This window comes from Pleurodeles waltl, chromosome 4_2 (genome assembly GCF_031143425.1).
Source record: "Pleurodeles waltl isolate 20211129_DDA chromosome 4_2, aPleWal1.hap1.20221129, whole genome shotgun sequence".
NCBI lineage: Eukaryota > Metazoa > Chordata > Amphibia > Caudata > Salamandridae > Pleurodeles > Pleurodeles waltl.
In genome coordinates this window covers 266761705-266781417 of record NC_090443.1, presented here as the reverse complement: position 1 = coordinate 266781417, position 19713 = coordinate 266761705, and the positions used below count along the sequence as shown (strand labels likewise).

Genomic DNA, 19713 nt, shown 5'->3' with positions numbered 1-19713 from the left:
TATAAGAATTTTATGATTATAAATGAGGTATTAAGCCTTGTGATGTGAAAGTTGGTAAGTGGCGAAGAATAAGGAAACGAAGAAAGATTCATAAACGTCAGAGTCAGTTCTTTCAACCTCCAAGGGTCATTCAATTTTTAAAGAATGCTGTACATTTGAGGGGTCCCAAATGCTGGCACATGAGCAAGGTAGCATTGTGTAATTTTAATGGTGCGCATGAACCGGAAAACACTGCTAAGGAAATTATTGGTTTGGAGGAGGAGGATATTGGAATATGTTTGGTATCCGTGAGTGTTGATGGTTCAGTAGGAGTACATAGTGCTCACTGTGCCACTGGAACCAAGCTATACCTGGTTGAAGAACCCCAGTCAGGGTGAAATTGTTTTTGAGTAGTTAGTGTTAAGGGTTAGGTAAGGCCTAGCCCAGCAGTTCAGGCTGGACTGTTTCTACTGGGTCAAAACTGATTTGCCTCTGGCTGTGCCCAAACTTAGGTAGCACGGTGGGCAAAAGAACGATGAGTTGGAATGCTACGCTGAACAATTGCCAGTGGTTAGACTTATTGCTAGCATTCTTCATTCACCTTTTGTGCGTTTGATATGAAATCCACTTTGAGAGAACTCAGGTTAAGCCATGCTATTGGGGGCCATTGTCTATAGGTACCCTTTCTAGAATGACATTTGTGAGGTTTTACTAGAGAATATCAGGCCATCTAGACCAATGGAAAAGCGATCAATCACATACAATTCCAATCGATTCAGCATATTTAACATTCTCCATTTGCTTTATGACTAACAAAATCCTCATAATACGCCTACATTTTTGGCATAGTGTTTGAGATAAGGTTTGGGTTAGGGCTACTTCAGAATTAAAATTAATAAAATTGCTGATGAAATTGTGATTTTTGATCACGAGAACAGCATGTGCCATATAAGAAATTTTAAAATTCCAATTTTACTTGCAACTGAATAGTCAGGTACCCTTTAATGCTTATACTGATAATAATGACCTGCTATTCTACAAATTACAGAGTAGATGAAAACAAGGAAAGCATTACAAGTACACAGACTAGAATTGCCTCAATTAATCTGCATGTTAAAATAATTTTAAATAGGTAACTTCATTAAATAATCATTTTATGAGTGCAAAAATGTGCAAAGAATAGCTTCCGTGAGGATGGGTACACATATCTCCATGGGCTCTGTAGAGTGACTTCACAATTTATGGTCAATGAATATCACTTATCCACAGATTATTCAGTTTAGATTTTGATAGCAGGCGTCCCTTCGCCAGGCAACAAGTGTTTGTTCATGCCTATTGTGGCCTGTTGTCATGCAAGGAGACTATCAGGGATTGCCATAATTCCGGAAGATGGTATTCAAACCTAAAGTCAAATTCTAGCAAGGATCTAAGTCACAATAAAGAATAATTATGAAGAAAAATAATCACAAAGAACCCAGCATTAAACATTCTCAAAAACAAAATATTTAATTAGACAACAAGAATGACATTTATTTATCAAATTCAGTAATGAAGTAAAAGTACTACAAACACACTCACCCATATTAAGCCTAACAACATCCCACACATGATCCAGAGCTACAAACCTGTGCTTTACTCTAAACCCAATAAGAAACCCTTGTGCTGTGTAACATCCACACCTCTTTATTTTTAAGGCACTTTTTTTTTTTTACTAGAAGCGACAACCAACATTATTATTTTAATTTCTATTAAGCTGAAATAAAATAACACGTGCAATTACTACTTTTCTTTAAAATGGTTTCTTCACAAAAGTTATTCATTCTTAAAAGTTTCTTCAGAGTGGCACAATCCTGTTGTGCAAAAAACTGCATCTTTCGCGTCTCTTTCTTGGCATTACGCAAACCATTAAGCCTCAGAAAAGACTACGAATGCAGGGTATTCAACTAAGGCAAAGCAAAATACGTAAACAACAATCAAACAAAATAACTAACCTCCCCAAACTGTCCTTCTCCAAGCTTCTCTTTGAATGTTAAAAGCTTCCTTGGGAACTCTTCCACAGCTACGTCTTTTCCGCTCAGGAGATCCATGGTAATGGCAGGCACGGAGTATGTGTTGCTGCCAGTTACACCTTGAAGATTCACAACGTCAGCCTCGGCATAGTGAGGGACACCATCAGGGCCACTAAGCTGTCCAGCCTTTCCAACTCCGCTGCAGCCTGACCACAAATGAGAAACAGTAAGAAATGTCCCTAGGATAAGACATCAAATGATAGGCTGCCTGTGTTCAAAGTTTGTGAAAATGCACAGGAAACAAAACACAGTTAATAATGCACTGGAAACCAATAGACACAGACACATACACACAGACACACACACTCTACTCTGTATTTATAGTTAGGGTTGCCAGAGATAGGGATTTCTTGGATTTTTGTCCCTTAATAATTTTGCACCCATTTGATGAATATCACAAAACTTTGCAGAGCTGTTGCACTTGATACACCATTGGAGGATCCAAAGTTTTGCGGTGTTTGGTAAAGAAGCGCAAAGAAAAAAGGAGGGTCCCAAAATACGCTTGAAATCCAATGCATATTACATAGACTTTTGTATCTCACGCAGCGGCCTAACAGCTGAACAGATTGTAATGAAATTTGACAGCAATGTACATTAGACTATATCAGTGGTCTCTAACATTTTCTGTAGCAGAGAGCTACTTTGGATCATTGAAAATCATTGTGAGCTACTGAAGTTTAAGCAACTTGCGCAGTGTTACCAGACTCCCCTATGACCAACTTCATTGACTTTAGGCTTAATGTCCAAAGAGCCAGATACTGTGGTTTGAAGAAAATACTTTAACTACGGGCACATTGACAGGGCTGCCATGTATGTCAGTGAGAGTGTGGTCTTTGGGAATGTATGAACATTTGTGCATATGTGTATAGGTGACTGAAAGCCTGTGTCGTATGCCCTTGTGGCACAGGAGGACCCTTTTGCCATATGTGGCACCATTATATGTATAACACAAACACACAACCATTTTTTTGTAAATGGGAGACATGTAAAGTGCAAAAATGTTCATAACATGGAAATTTTTCTGCACTTTAAATTCCCCCCATTTAAAAAACAACAGTATTTTTAAGTTATAGCTATGGCACAGTTTTCTACTGTCCACTGGGAGCTGTTTGTAAATGCAACACTTTGAAAAATAATTTAAGAACATTAAAACGAAAAGTTAACCATTAAGGTAACTTTTCTTTTTAATTTTGTCTGATTTAAAAGCATTGAGAAACTGCATTTTGTTCTCACTCCAATATTGAGTTGACAAGGACTTTTATTTAATGGTTAAACACCTTAGTGTTTCAATTCTTCACCTCTCTGCCTCACCGTGGGCTGTAAATCTGATTCCAGCACTGCATATTTTGAGGCCTTGCTATCTTCATCCTGATGAAAATAATGTAAAATAAACACAGCCTTCCCTTAACGTTAACAAAAAAAGTGACCCTGTGCTTATTTAAAAATGGACTCAAGTCTGTGAGCTACTCTGAAGGTGTCTGAGAACTACTGGTAGCTCGCGATCGTCTGGTTGGAGATACCTGGAATATATATATGATTATTTTTTATATTGAGGTGGTGTTATGAAGTGGTTATAAACTTATAAGGGCCAACTACTTTATGATAGCTTGTAGCACAATACTACTAAAAGTAGCAAGGAAGCCAAAAAATAAACTAGACTGCATATGTATAGTTTCAGATTTACTACATGAACAACTGAAAGACCCATTTATGGTCACATGCTGATGAAAACCTATAAACAAAAGAATCACAAACAGAATACATCTTAATCTTCACATGTTTTCTTTGCATGCTTTCTGGCTCACAAACTAAAACTGTGCACACCAAGCCAAACAAAAAACATCTTCCTTATAAACTCCTGTGCAACAAAATGGAAAAGTGACCTAGCAGTGAGCTACAAAAACTACTATATGAAGGACATGATAATTGGCCATTAGAAGAAAAAATAATAATCTTGATTTTAATAACAACAATGATTGGCTTTCATTCACTTTTGCCTTCATATGACGCACAATTCTACTAAAAGTTGTAAGGAAGCCCAAAATATAAACTAGACTGCATATGTAAGTTTCAGAATTACTACATGAACAACTAAAAGGCACATTTATGGTCACATGATTATGTAAACCAATAAACAAATACATAACAAATACAATAGATAAAAAGAAAAAAATCACATTAAATCTGATTGCCACTCTATAGCTATAGTTAATATTCCCAAAGATATGAATTCCTCAGATATTAGCTCCCTAATAACATTCCACCCGTTTGACACATCACCACAATACTTTCCAGACCTATAGCATTTTCTACATTTTGAGAAGCATAAATGTTTGTGGTGAATCGTTAGGGGGGTGCAAAGATAAAAGGGGGCCCCAAAATGTGCTTTTTCACTAATGCATTTTCCATAGACTATTGAATTTGATGCACCAAAAAAACCGCTGTGTTAGATTAACATGAAATTTAGCAGGATTGTACACTATGGTACAGAGATTATGCTTTTTGGGTATACTGAAGTTGAGTACGGTAGAGTTTTGTGAACCTAACACAGTACATGGCTGTAAACTTATTTAAAAATATATAAATAGATAAGGAAAATGTTACTTAAGCTGTACGCATGTGTTCATGCCATGTAGTGCTGTAGATTCACATGCTGTGCATATTCCTGTCAACTAGTCTTGGGCCTGGATGTGTGCAAGTCACTCCTCCTCTTGGTGATAATGCACATGGTGATCAACTCCATTGTTAGATTGATTTCCCGCACGGCGGTGAGGATAGAATGTGAAGCACGGTGATAAAGAGATGTCCATGCATAAGAGGTAAAGAGATAGTAAAAGATAGTGCAGAAGCCACAGGCATCCGGGGAGGAGGGAGAGCTCATGTGAATCTACAGCACTACATGACATAAACAGATGCTTACAGGGTAAGTAACATTTTCCATTTTAAACATGTGTGGCAGTAGGTACACATGCTGTGAACAGACTGTAAGACAGTCCTTCCCAAAAGTGGTGGCTAGCCTGTGGGTGTTACGAAGAACTGCCTAAACAACATTAACTTGTTGGTGGGCTAGAAATTCCACACAGTAGTGTTCTGTAAAAGTGTGTGGTGTAGACCAGGTAGCTGCTTTGCATATATCAGCAATTGGAATGTACCACAGGAAGGTCATAGAGTCTCCTTTATTTTCCGGTAGAGTGTGATCTAGGAGGAATGGGTAGAATTATTTTTGCTGTAACAGAACATGTTTGAATGCTTTTAACTACCATCCTGGCAATGTCCGACTTGGATTTAGCCTACCCTTTATGGTGTTCAGGAAAAGCAACAATACGTTGTTGTGTCTTTCTAAAAGTGTTAGTTCTATCAATGTAATACATTAGGGCTTGTTTTACATCCAAACTATGGAGAGCGTGTTCTGCAACTGAATCAGGTTTCGGGAAAAAACAGGTAGGGAAATTCAATGATTAAGATGGAATTGAGACACTACGTTAGGAAGGAATTTGGGGCTGGAGTGGAGGACAACTCTATCCCTATGTATTTGGATGAAGGGTCCTTCCTGGATTTGTGCTTGAGGGGGTCCATAAGGTGGACTCATGAGTCATGTGAATACAGTGTTGAGATTCCATGAGTGTGCGGTGAAACCTGGGGAGGAATCACTCTTTTGAGACCTTCCATGAATGTTTCAATGACGGTTACCCTGAAGAGAGAGATGTGTTGTCTATTCTGAAGACATGCAGCTGTTGCGGCTAGATGTAACTGTATGAAAGTTAAGGCTAGCCCAGAAACTTGCACATGAAGCAAGTAAATGACAATGTTTTGTACTGTAGCTTTAATCAGGTCAGTTTGATTTGAGTGACAGTAGCAGCCAAATCTCTTCAATAAGGCCGCATAGCAGGCAAAGGTGGTAGGTCTACTGCCTTTCTCGAGAAAGCTCATGCACTAAGGTGGAAGATTAAGATATCCAAATTCTAAGACTTCAGGAGCCAGATCGCAAGGTTGAGCGACCTGTGTGCCTGATTTCTCCATGATTTTCTGTGAGAAGGTCCTGCCTGTTAGTGGGGGCCTCTCATGCGGAACCAGGTAGAGAGTTCGAGTAGAGTTGTGAACCATGGCTGGCAAGCCATGTGGGAGCTATCAGGATGAGCGTGAGGGACATCTGCCAAAGCTTCCGAACCACACATGGAAGAATGGGGAGAAGGAGGACAAGATTAGGCAAATATCCCTGCCCAGTTCATCCATAGTGCATTGCTGTTGGATTGTGGGTGTGGGTACTTGAGGCAAAGAGTGGGCATTTAGCATTTTTCATGCTGTTGTGAACAGATCTATTTGAGGGAATCCCCATCTGTGAAAGCAATGGAGGTGGATTTGTGGGTGGAGTTCCCACTTGTGGACTTGTTACTGCATCCTGTTCAGTAGGTCAGCAAAGTCGCTGTTCATTACCAGAAGGTAATGTGCTAACAAATTAATTTTGTGACAGACAGCCTAATGCCAAATGGTCTGCGATAATTGAGACAGCTGTGGAGAGCATGTCCCACTCTTTTTCTGAAGGTAATGGCTGTCATATTGTCCCTCCAAACAAGGACAACCTTGTCTATCAGGTGAGGTAGGAAGGCCTTCAACGCTAGGTGAATAGCTAGAAACCTCGAGTAGTTGATATGGAGACCCTGATATTTGGTCCCTCTTACCCTGTACAGTCAGATCTTGTAAGTGTGCGCCACTCCATGTGAGGGAGGTGTCCGTTGTAATAATTGTCTGTAGAACAAGGTTGAGGAAAGGCCGCATTTGCAACAAATTGTTAGTGTTTCACCACTGCAGAGTGATGAGCGTGGCAGCTGATCAACACTAGATCGTCCCAGTGGCCTTCTGTCTGAGACCACTGTTTCACCAAACATTCCTGCAACAGATGCATGTGAAACCTACCATGAGGCACTGTAGCAATGCAGAAGGCCATCGAGCCTAAGAGGCACATGAGTGGCCTGACTATGAGTTGTTGATCTGGTTGGAACAATGGAATCAGTGCCTGAAAAGACAGTATCCTGGCAGAATTTAGGCAGGTTTAACCCACCTCTGTGCTTAGAATAGCCACTAGGTAAGGCAGAATCTGTAGGGGTCGGAGGTAGGATTTGGTGGCGTTGATGGTAAACCCTCAGCAATGAAGCAGATCTATTGTGCCCTGCGTGTGTTTACGGCATTGCTGATGGGTGGCAGCTTTGATAAGCCAATCGTCCAGATATGAGGAAACATGGACACCCTGTCTGCAGGGGTGTGCAGCTACCCCCACAAGGCACTTGGTAAACACCTGAGGTGCAGTAGTGACCCCAAAGGGGACCACCTTGAACTGGTAGTGCCTTCTGCAAACAGCAAATCTGAGATATTGGCAATGAGCCGGCTATACTGGGATTTGGAAATAGGCATCCTTTAAGTCGAGTGTAGCTGTAAAGTCGCCTTGCTGGAGAAGTGGGATGACACCCTGAAGGATTAACATGTGAAAACGCTCTGATAGGATGTATTTCTTTAGGGGCCTGAGGTCCAGGATGTGCCTGAGGGACCTGTCTTTTTTGGGTATCAGAAAGTACAGTGAGGACACTGCTGTACCTTGATGGTGGCTGGGAACGGGTTCTTTAGCCCCATTGAGGAGGAGGCTTTGACCTCATCTTTGAGTAGTGTTTGATGTTTCCAGTGAAGCTCCACCTTATGGAGGGAGGCAGCTCTAATGATGAGTTCTTGAAAGGATGTCAAATCATCGGTAGGGGAGTGGCGGGCATGGTTCGCGTCTGGGTCGGAGTCATGTGGTGGCTCTATATCATAGGAGCCCCATGGGTCACTCTGAGGGGGAGTGCCAAATGTGTCCTGACCCCCATCACGCCCACCCGTGTCAGAATGGGGTGTGATGTTAAGGGGATCCCCTGGAGAAGGAGGTGGAGAGGGTGAAGGCTGCAGCGAAGGGATAGGTGGTGGTGGTGGTGCAGCAAGGGGTAAAGGGCTGGATGCCTTATCCACCTTTTGCCCAGTTTTGTAGGAACTGGAACATCCAAGGCCTCCTCGGAGGGCAACTGACTTTTCGGCGATGGAGCAGCAGGGCCAGAAGGGTGAGCAAGGATGCGGCCCTTGTGTGGGTGGATAACCAGCTGTTTCTGTCTTGAGTCGAGCTGCTCTTGCATCTTATGGAGGATGAGTTCAACAGTTCCAGTGTCAGATTTGGCGGTCGATACCGAAATCTTTGATTCTGAGGGGGCCTTCTGTTTCGGGGCCAAGGTGCCGCTCGGTGGCGAGGCGGATGATTCTGATGCCAAGGGTCAGCTTGGTGCCAATATAGGGGTGTCCGACGCCAAAGTGCTCTGTCTTTTGGGTCTCTTTGGCAAAAAGGCAGAGCTGGTGGGGCGTCCAAAGCAGTTACTCAGTGCCAACCAGGTCCCAAAGGTAGTGGCGGTCTGAAAGCTTGTCTCTGATGTTCCAGAGGGGCTGTGTATCAGTTGGCTGAAGGCTGCAAGGAATGCATGCAATGTTGAGGGGAAGGGGGTGCCATACTCCCATGCTGCTGAGCAGGTGGGAGGTCCTTGATCTCCATGTTCGAGCCAGAGATTTCTTCTACGAACGGATATGAGTGTTGTTTCACCTCGCCATCCCCTGGACCCAAAAAGTCTAGTTTATCTTCTCCGCTTCTATGCGACATCTCAAGTGGACGAAAGCCAAGAGTCTTTTTGGAGCGGAAGGAGTGGCAGGCATTGCAGGCAGCCTTGTTGTGTTCCGGTGACAAACACAGATTGCAGACCTGATGAAGGTTGGTACTAGGATATTTTGCATGGCAGCAAGGACAATACCTAAAAGAAGTATGTTACATCACTGACAAAGCATGGTAGAAAGACGTGACAGAGACAAAAGTAGGCCCGAGTGGGCGGGGGCTAGGAGGGCCACAGTCAATATGGACCCCCTCGAGCAGAGAATTTGAACGTCGACCTGCAATGGAAAGAAGGGACCACGAACGAAGAACAATACGGAGGGAAGGTACAGTGTAAACTGAAAAGTGCACTGCAACAGTGTCGAACCACAGCACCCATGCTACCTTGTGACTCGAAAGACTTCTTCAAAGAAGGCAACTTGCACACATCTGTGCTATTCCACTCTTCCTCACGCCACTGTTTGCCAGTCTACACCACTCCACTGAACACCATTCCCGTATACGCTACTCCACTACACACTGTTACACTCTATGCCACTCCAGAACACTCTGCTCTATGCCACTCCACTCTATGCTGTTACACTGTACACAACTCTACGCCAGACCAATCTACGCTATTACGCTCTATGCAACTACACTCTACACCTATTCATTGTATGCCACTCCGCTATATGCCACTCCAGTATATGCTATTTCATTCTATGCCATTCCACTGTGTGGCACTCCACTCTTGGCTATTTCACTGTATGACACTCCACCATACGTCACTCCAATGTACGGTGCTCCACTATATTCCATTCCATTCTACACTATTCCATTGGACACCCAATCAACTGTACGCCACTCCAATTAATGCTATTACACTCCACCCCATTACAGTGTACGCCAGTCCAGTCTACACTTCACTGTTTGCCACTGCACTGTACGCAACTCCACAATATGCTGCTCCAGTCTATGCCACTCTGCTGTACACGACTCCACTCTACACTATTCCACTATATGATACTCCACTCTGCACCACTCCACTTTATGCCACTCCTTTCTACACCAGTCCATTTGATGCCACTCCACTCTGTGCCACTCTCCTACATACTATTTCACTCTACCCCACTCCAGTCTACACCACTCCACTCCATGCTATTCCTCTCTTTGCTAATCTATTCTAGCCCACTCCACTATACTCCACTCTAAGCTATTCCACTGTACGCCACTTCACTCTATGCTATTAAGCTGTACACAACTTCAGTCTTTGCCCCTCTACTGTATGCTATACCACTCTACTCCATTCCACTATATGCCACTCCTCTGTATGCTGTTACACTCTACCCCACTGCGCAGTACACCACTACAGTGTACACCATTCCTCTCCACTGTACTATACTGCACTATATACAATTACACTCTATGCCACTCAACTGTACGCCACTCCAGTCTACGCTACTCCTCTCTACGCTATTCCACTTTATACCACTCCACTGTATGTTACTCCACTCTATGCCACTCCAGTGAACTCTCCTCCATTCTGCTCTCGTTCACTCTATATAACTCCACTCTACAAAACTCTACTGTGCTCTATTCCACTCTTCCAGACTCTACTCCACTCTATCCCCATACACTCCACTGCCCCAATTTGCACTCACCTCTATTCTAGCACACTCTGTTTGTTCAACACTCTACTCCACTCTACAAGTTTCCAACATTGTACGATACAGAACTCCACTCTACTGTATGATATGTCACTCCAAATGTACAATTTCCTCAACTCTGCACTACACCACTTCAATGTATGCCACCCTACTCTATGCTAATCCACTGTACCCAACTCCACTCTACACCACTCCACTGTATGCTATTCCACTATTCTACGCTCTACTGTGCAGTATTCCACTGTACGCTATCCCACTGTATGCCACTCCACTCTACGCTGCTTTATCGTATGATACTCTCCTCTGCTCTATATAAGTTCACTCAATAAAAGTCTACCACACTTCATGGCACTCTACAACATTCTACTCCGCTCTACCACCATCCGCTCCACTGTCCAATTCTATACTCCACTCTATGCCGTACACTCCAGTGTACAACACTATTCCACTATACAACACTTTTCTATAGAACACAGCACTCCACTCTACTTTACGAGACCCCACTCCAATTTATAGCAGGTTACTACCTACACTACGCCAATACACTCCACACCATGCCACTCTACGACACACAAATACACTCTGTTGTACTTTACTCCACACTACGTTATACCATTCCACACAACTCTATTCCACTGTATGAGACTTTAACTCACTCCAATGTTTCACACACTACTGTACTCTGTGTAAGTTCACTCTACAACACTCTACTATACTGTATGCCACTATTGGACACTTTACTCCTGTCTATACCCCTGCAGTCCACTCACTGCCACTGTACTGTGTTAGAAATTGGGTTTCTGGTTGGCAGAGGTTTGCACCCTGTCCAAGTAGGGACCACAAACCTAATCAGGGCACGTAAGATGCACACTAATGGTTTACCTGTACTCTTCCTTTGGTACCTTGGCGCAGAGCAGTCAGGTACACTAAAGAGGCAATGTGTAAAGTATTTGTGCACAGTAACACAGTTATAATACCACAAAAGAACTCCACACCTGTTTAGTAAAGTAGCCAATATTTATGAGTGGAACATGACCAAAATGACAAAAATTCAACATACACAAGCCAAGTAATGAAATTTGAAAGATTAAATCAAACTGCAGTGCTTAGAAGACAAAAGCTCCCACCCAGGGCTTTTTGGTCGCACTGGACTGGGGAAAATCCAAAAGTTCAGTCGAACTGCAATGGAGCACAGGCTGGGTACAGAAGTCACACAGACCCACGGACAGTAACTTGGTTGAGTCGAGGCTCAATGACGATGATTTGATCCTAGCAGGGGATGCGTCATGCTTGCAGGTGATGCATCGTTTCCTGTTTGGGCAACATCGGTGATGTGTCAAGTTCCAGAAGCGATGAGTACTTGTTCCGTTGCGTCGATGCTGAGTCGGCCAAGTTGGGGCTACACTCTAAGTAAGGGTTGTTGCGTCTTGAAGTCAGCGAACAGCATTTATGGCTTCAGTGCAGGCAGTGGCACATGTGAGGTTTCTGCAGTGGGATGCATCAGCTCTAAGTGACACGCCGGTGTTGTTACATCAGTTCTTGTGTTGTAGCATGATAATCATCTCCAATGGTACAGGACTCGATTTGACACCATTTGGCAGAGCAGGACTTTGAGCAGAGAAATCCATGTGCTGGTAGCAAGATGCGGGTGAAGTCTTTGATGTCCCTGAGACTTCAGAAACAGGAGGAAAACTCAGTCAGGCCCTTGGAGAAACTTTAGATTGCAGGATGTAGACAGATACATCCAGTCTTGTCACTCACAGGCAAGAAGTAACAGGTACCAGGCCAACACAGCAGAGCAAAAAGCAAAGTGGTAATACCTCCTGATAGCCCAGCGATCCTTCTTCCTTGTAGAATGTCCTCAGTCCAGAAGTGTTCCTACTAGATGGTGTCAGTGGCCCAGTACTTATTCCCAAATGTGCCTTTGAGGTGGGGGAGACTTAAAAGAGTGGTTTTGAAGTGCCCCAGTTTCCTTTCAGCCCAGTCCTGTCTGCCAGGAGGTCTGTGGGTGTCATCAGCCCTTTGTGTAGGGTCAAGTCACTACCCTTTGAAGTGTGAGTGAGAGCCCCTCCACCCTTCCTGCCCAGGAAGACCCACTGGTATGCAGATTGAATGCAGAGGCAATGGAGTGTCCTGTGTTTTATTATGGCTGTCTGGATGGAATGCACAGATGTAGCTGTCACCTAAACCCACACAGACCAGACATGGATTGGAGGCAGGCTAAGGCACAGAATTGTTAAAGTAAGAAAAGGCCAACTTTCTAAAAGTGGCATTTTCAGAACTGCAATTTAAAAACCACCATTACCAAAGGATGAGTTTTTAAATTGTGAGTCCAGAGACACCAACCCCCCTCCTCTTTTCTATCTTTCCCAATTTGAAATTACACTTAAAAGATGTTTTAAGGTAATCCCACACCAGCCTATGGTCCTTGCAATAGTGAAAAATGAATGTAGGTGTTTTTGACTACCTCAACATGTTAAACTTAAAAGTACATGTCCAACTTTTTAAATACACTGCATCCTGCTCTCGGGGCTAACCAGGGCCTACCTTAGAAGTGTTTTACATGTAGTAAAGAGGAGGGTTTGGGCCAGGCAAGTGGGTACACTTGCCAGGTCGAAATGGCAGTTTAAACTGCTCACACAGGCTCCGCAATGGCAAGCCTGAGGTATGTTTCAAAGGCTACCGTAGTGGGTGGCACAACCAGTGCTGCAGGCATTTGACTTGCAGGCCCTGGGCACATATAGTGCACTTGAATAGGTACTTACGAGTAAATCAAATATGCCAAGCATGGAGAACCCAATGCTACCATGTTTTAGACACAAAGCACATGCACTTCAGCACTGGATAGCAGTGGTAAAGCGTGCAGAGTCATAAAGGCAGCAAAAACGAAGTTTAGCACACAGTCAAAACAGAAGGTCAGAAAGGGGTCCACTTTACTCAGCACTTCCTGGAGGTGGTAGAAATGGTCCTCCCAACTGGAGCTGAAGACTGCAACGTCGTCAAGATAGGTAGCACTGAAGTTTTCCAACCCAGTTACCAACCTGGTTGAGCAATCTCTGGAAGGTGGCAGGGGCATTCTTCAACTCATTAGGCATGACCCGGAACTGGTAAAGCCCTTCTGTTGTTGAGAACGGTGACCTCTCTTTTGCCCCCTCGGTGAAGGTAATTTGCCAGTATCCAGACGTTAAATCAAATGTGCTGAAGAACTTGACAACTCCAAGCTGATCAATGAGCTCATCTGCTCTGGGGCTGCGGTGTGTGTCAGTCTTAGTGACCGCGTTGAGCCCCTGATAGTCTAAACAGAACTGGAGTTCAGGTGTGACACCATATGGGGCAGCCTTGGGGACCAGAACCACTGGACTGGACCAAGGACTGTTGGAGTGCTCAATAACCCAGGCTCTAGTATCTTGCATATCTCCTCCTTTGGTAGCTCTCAACCTGTCAGACAACATGTAACTTTTGTACTTGACAAGGCAGGCTATCCCCAATGTCTATATCATGGGTGAAGCAATGGGTGAACCCTAGGGTGAGTGAGAACAGAGATGCAAACTGTACCAGCAACCAGTCACAGTCTCTCTGGTGGTTGAGGGTCAGAGTAGGGGAGAGGCTCACACTTTCCACTGATTCATACTGCTCTATGGAAGATAGGAGGTCGGGGAGAGGTTCACTCTCCTCTTCCACCCCATCATCTGTGACCAAGAGTGTGGTCAGCTCAGATCTCTCAGTGTGGCTTGAGGCGGTTCATGTGCAGAACCCTTAAAGGGTTCCTAGGAGTTTGCATGTCCACCGCTTTTGCGCTCCACCTCAAATGGGCCAGACCAGTGGTCTTGCAGAGCACAGGGCTCCATGGGCACAATTACCCACACCTTTTGACCAGGCTTTAACTCAATCAGAGTGGTATTCTGGTTGTACCAATGCTTCATGTCCTTCTGGCTAGCTTCCAAATTCTCCTGTGCGAGTTTCTGAAAGCAGGCTGTCGGTTGTAGAAGGCCAGAATGTAGCTAAATGCATACTGGGGCGGCTTCTTGGGAGCTTGCTTTCAGCCCTCTTTCACCAAACTGAGAGGGCCTCTCAAAGGGTGCCCATACAGAAGTTCAAAAGGGCTGAAGCCAATCCCTCTCCGTGGTACCTCCCTGTAAGCAAACAGCAGACTTGGAAGGAAGACGTCCCACTTACGCTTCATGGGTTCAGGTAGACCCATTATCATGCCTTTCATGGCATGGTTGAATCTCTCAACCAACCCATTGGTTTGGAGGTGGTAAGGTGTGGAAAACCTGTAAGTTACCCCAAGTGCCTTACACATGGGCTTAATGTACAAGGACATGAAGTTGGTATTGCGGTCAGAAACCACCTCCTTGGGGAAATCCCCTTAGGCAAAGAGCTCCATCAGTGCCCTGGCCACAGTGGGAGTAGTCACTGTTCTCAAAGGGATAGCCACCGGGTACCAGGTGGCATGGCCCACCAAGACCAGGACAAACCTGCTGCCCATTGCTGTCTTGGGATACAGAGGCCCCACAATGTCAGTGCCCACCCACTCAAAAGGGATGCTCACTACAGGAAAAGGTTGTAGGGGGGGCCTTGCATTTCTCCCCACTTGTCACTCACCTGGCAGGCAAGACAAAACCTGCAGAACGTATCTGAGGTCTTACGCTTTTGAGGTCAATAAAAGTGGGTGACAAGCCTGTCAAAGATCTTGTCCTACCCCAAATGATCTACCAGTGGCACATTGTAAAGAAATGGCTCCCTGTTGCAGTTACCCCCCACTTTTTGCCTGATACTGATGCTGACTTGACTGAGAAGTGTGCTGGGACCCTGCTAACCAGGCCCCAGCACCAGTGTTCTTTCACCTAAAATGTACCATTGATCCCACAATTGGCACACCCTGGCATCCAGATAAGTCCCTTGTAACTGGTACCTCTGGTACCAAGGGCCCTGATGCCAGGGAAGGTCTCTAAGGGCTGCAGCATGTATTATGCCACCCTAGAGACCCCTCACTCAGCACAGACACACTGCTTACAAGCCTGTGTGTGCTAGTGAGAACAAAATGAGTAAGTCGACATGGCACTCCCCTCAGGGTGCCATGCCAGCCTCTCACTGCCTACGCAGTATAGGTAAGACACCCCTCTAGCAGGCCTTACAGCCCCAAGGCAGGGTGCACTATACCATAGGTGAGGGTACCAGTGCATGAGCACTGTACCCCTACAGTGTCTAAGCAAAACCTTAGACATTGTAAGTGCAGGGTAGCCATAAGAGTATATGGTCTGGGAGTCTGTTTTACACGAACTCCACAGCACCATAATGGCTACACTGAAAACTGGGAAGTTTGGTATCAAACTTCTCAGCACAATAAATGCACACTGATGGCAGTGTACATTTTATTGCAAAATACACCCCAGAGGGCACCTTAGAGGTGCCCCCTGAAACTTAACCGACTGTCTGTGTAGGCTGACTAGTTCCAGCAGCCTGCCACACTAGAGACATGTTGCTGGCCCCATGGGGAGAGTGCCTTTGTCACTCTGAGGCCAGTAACAAAGCCTGCACTGGGTGGAGATGCTAACACCTCCCCCAGGCAGGAGCTGTAACACCTGGCGGTGAGCCTGAAAGGCTCACCCCTTTGTCACAGCCCAGCAGGGCACTCCAGCTTAGTGGAGTTGCCCGCCCCCTCCGGCCACGGCCCCCACTTTTGGCGGCAAGGCTGGAGGGAACAAAGAAAGCAACAAGGAGGAGTCACTGGCCAGTCAGGACAGCCCCTAAGGTGTCCTGAGCTGAGGTGACTCTAACTTTTAGAAATCCTCCATCTTGCAGATGGAGGATTCCCCCCAATAGGGTTAGGCTTGTGACCCCCTCCCCTTGGGAGGAGGCACAAAGAGGGTGTACCCACCCTCAGGGCTAGTAGCCATTGGCTACTAACCCCCCAGACCTAAACACGCCCTTAAATGTAGTATTTAAGGGCTACCCTGAACCCTAGAAGATTAGATTCCTGCAACAACAAGAAGAAGGACTGCCTAGCTGAAAACCCCTGCAGAGGAAGACCAGAAGACAACAACTGCCTTGGCTCCAGAAACTCACCGGCCTGTCTCCTGCCTTCCAAAGAACTCTGCTCCAGCGACGCCTTCCAAAGGGACCAGCGACCTCTGAATCCTCTGAGGACTGCCCTGCTTCGACGACGACAAGAAACTCCAGAGGACAGCGGACCTGCTCCAAAAAGACTGCACCTTTATCCAAAGGAGCAGCTTTAAAGACCCCTGCAATCTCCCCGCAAGAAGCGTGAGACTTGCAACACTGCACCCGGCGACCCCGACTCGGCTGGTGGAGAACCAACACCTCAGGGAGGACCCCCGGACTACTCTACGACTGTGAGTACCAAAACCTGTCCCCCCTGAGCCCCCACAGCGCCGCCTGCAGAGGGAATCCCCTGACCGCGACTCTCTGAAACCTAAGTCCCGACGCCTGGAAAAGACCCTGCACCCGCAGCCCCCAGGACCTGAAGGACCGGACTTTCACTGCAGAAGTGACCCCCAGGAGTCCCTCTCCCTTGCCCAAGTGGAGGTTTCCCCGAGGAAGCCCCCCTTGCCTGCCTGCAGCGCTGAAGAGATCCCTTGATCTCTCATTGACTTCCATTGCGAACCCGACGCTTGTTCTAACACTGCACCCGGCCGCCCCCGTGCCGCTGAGGGTGAAATTTCTGTGTGGGCTTGTGTCCCCCCCCGGTGCCCTACAAAACCCCCCTGGTCTGCCCTCCGAAGACGCGGGTACTTACCTGCTGGCAGACTGGAACCGGGGCACCCCCTTCTCTCCATTATAGCCTATGCGTTTTGGGCACCACTTTGAACTCTGCACCTGACCAGCCCTGAGCTGCTGGTGTGGTAACTTTGGGGTTGCTCTGAACCCCCAACGGTGGGCTACCTTGGACCAAGAACTGAACCCTGTAAGTGTCTTACTTACCTGGTAAAACTAACAAAAACTTACCTCCCCCAGGAACTGTGAAAATTACACTGTGTCCACTTTTGAAATAGCTATTTGTGAATAACTTGAAAAGTATACATGCAATTGAAATGATTCAAAGTTCCTAATGTACTTACCTGCAATACCTTTCAAACAAGATATTACATGTTAAATTTGAACCTGTGGTTCTTAAAATAAACTAAGAAAAGATATTTTTCTATAACAAAACCTATTGGCTGGATTTGTCTCTGAGTGTGTGTACCTCATTTATTGTCTATGTGTATGTACAACAAATGCTTAACACTACTCCTTGGATAAGCCTACTGCTCGACCACACTACCACAAAATAGAGCATTAGTATTATCTCTTTTTACCACTATTTTACCTCTAAGGGGAACCCTTGGACTCTGTGCATGCTATTCCTTACTTTGAAATAGCACATACAGAGCCAACTTCCTACATTGGTGGATCAGCGGTGGGGTACAAGACTTTGCATTTGCTGGACTACTCAGCCAATACCTGATCACACGACAAATTCCAAAATTGTCATTAGAAATTGATTTTTGCAATTTGAAAAGTTTTCTAAATTCTTAAAAGACCTGCTAGGGCCTTGTGTTAGATCCTGTTTAGCATTTCTTTTAGAGTTTAAAAGTTTGTTAAAAGTTTGAATTAGATTCTAGAACTAGTTTTAGTTTCTTAAAAAGTATTCCAACTTTTAGAAGCATAATGTCTAGTACAGATGTGAATGTGGTGGAACTCGACACCACACCTTACCTCCATCTTAAGATGAGGGAGCTAAGGTCACTCTGTAAAATAAAGAAAATAACAATGGGCCCCAGACCTTCCAAACTACAGCTCCAGGAGCTGTTGGCAGAGTTTGCAAAGGCCAACCCCTCTGAGGATGGCAACACAGAGGATGAAGATAGTGACTTGGAGGAAAATTCCCCCCTACCAGTCCTATTTAGGGAGAGCAGGGCCTCTCAAGCCCTGACTCCACAAATAATAGTCAGAGATGCTGGTTCCCTCACAGGAGGGACCAACAACTCTGAAATCACTCAGGATAACTCCAGTGAAGAGGACATCCAGTTAGCCAGGATGGCCAAAAGATTGGCTTTGGAAAGACAGATCCTAGCCATAGAAAGGGAAAGACAAGAGATGGGCCTAGGACCCATCAATGGTGGCAGCAACATAAATAGGGTCAGAGATTCTCCTGACATGTTGAAAATCCCCAAAGGGATTGTAACAAAATATGAAGATGGTGATGACATCACCAAATGGTTCACAGCTTTTGAGAGGGCTTGTGTAACCAGAAAAGTGAACAAATCTCACTGGGGTGCTCTCCTTTGGGAAATGTTCACAGGAAAGTGTAGGGATAGACTCCTCACACTCTCTGGAAAAGATGCAGAATCTTATGACCTCATGAAGGGTACCCTGATTGAGGGCTTTGGATTCTCCACTGAGGAGTATAGAATTAGATTCAGGGGGGCTCAAAAATCCTCGAGCCAGACCTGGGTTGATTATGTTGACTACTCAGTGAAAACACTGGATGGTTGGGTAACTGGAAATGAAGTGTATGACTATGTTGGGCTTTATAATTTGTTTATGAAAGAACACATTTTAAGTAACTGCTTCAATGAAAAGTTGCATCAGTATCTGGTAGACCTAGGTCCAATTTCTCCCCAAGAATTGGGAAAGAAGGCAGACCACTGGGTCAAGACTAGGGTAACCAAAACTTCCACTGGGGGTGACCAAAAGAAAGGGGTTACAAAGCCTCTCCAGGAGAAAGTGGGTGACACTAGAAACAAAGAAAAAGAGTCCCCTGTAGGCCCCCAAAAACCAGACCAGGTGAGTGGGCCCAGAGACACAACCCAAAACAAAGGTGGGTACCAGGGTAAGAGCTGGGATGCCACTAAGGCATGGTGCCATAACTGTAAACCGACAGGGCACCACACCAAGGACACTTCTTGTCCCAAAAACAAACCCCCCAGCAAAATCCCAGGGGTGACCAGTGTAGACATTGGGGATGACTTCTCAGATGAGGAGGTCTTCATAGCCTTCAACTGGAAAAAGGGCCCAACAGGTGAGTTGGAGATTCCAGAGGGAAGTAGACACTTCCACCACCTACAGGTGAATGGAATCCCAGCCACTGCCCTAAGAGACACTTGTGCCAGTCACACTATTGTGCATGACAGGCTGGTGTTCTCAAACCAGTACATCCCAGGTGAGATGGCCAGAGTAAGAGTTAGCCCAGACAGGGTCACTAATAGGCCTGTGGCTTTTGTGCCCATAGAAGTGGGTGGAACTTTTAGCTGGAGAAGGGTGGTAGTCAGTACAGACCTCCCCCTTGATTGTCTCCTTGGAAATGATTACCCAGAGGTTAGTCAGAGCCTAAGAGAAGAAC

General features: G+C 45.4%; 1 protein-coding gene across 2 annotated transcripts in view; it reads right to left on the bottom strand.

The window, feature by feature from the left end:
* Positions 1-19713, bottom strand: part of DDR2 (discoidin domain receptor tyrosine kinase 2) — a 737021-nt gene that overhangs the window by 241751 nt on the left and 475557 nt on the right. For both annotated transcript variants that reach the window (XM_069231100.1, XM_069231101.1), the window contains one exon: positions 1971-2194. In XM_069231100.1, coding sequence (XP_069087201.1) covers positions 1971-2194 — 224 coding nt within the window. The remainder of the gene's footprint in view (positions 1-1970; positions 2195-19713) is intronic.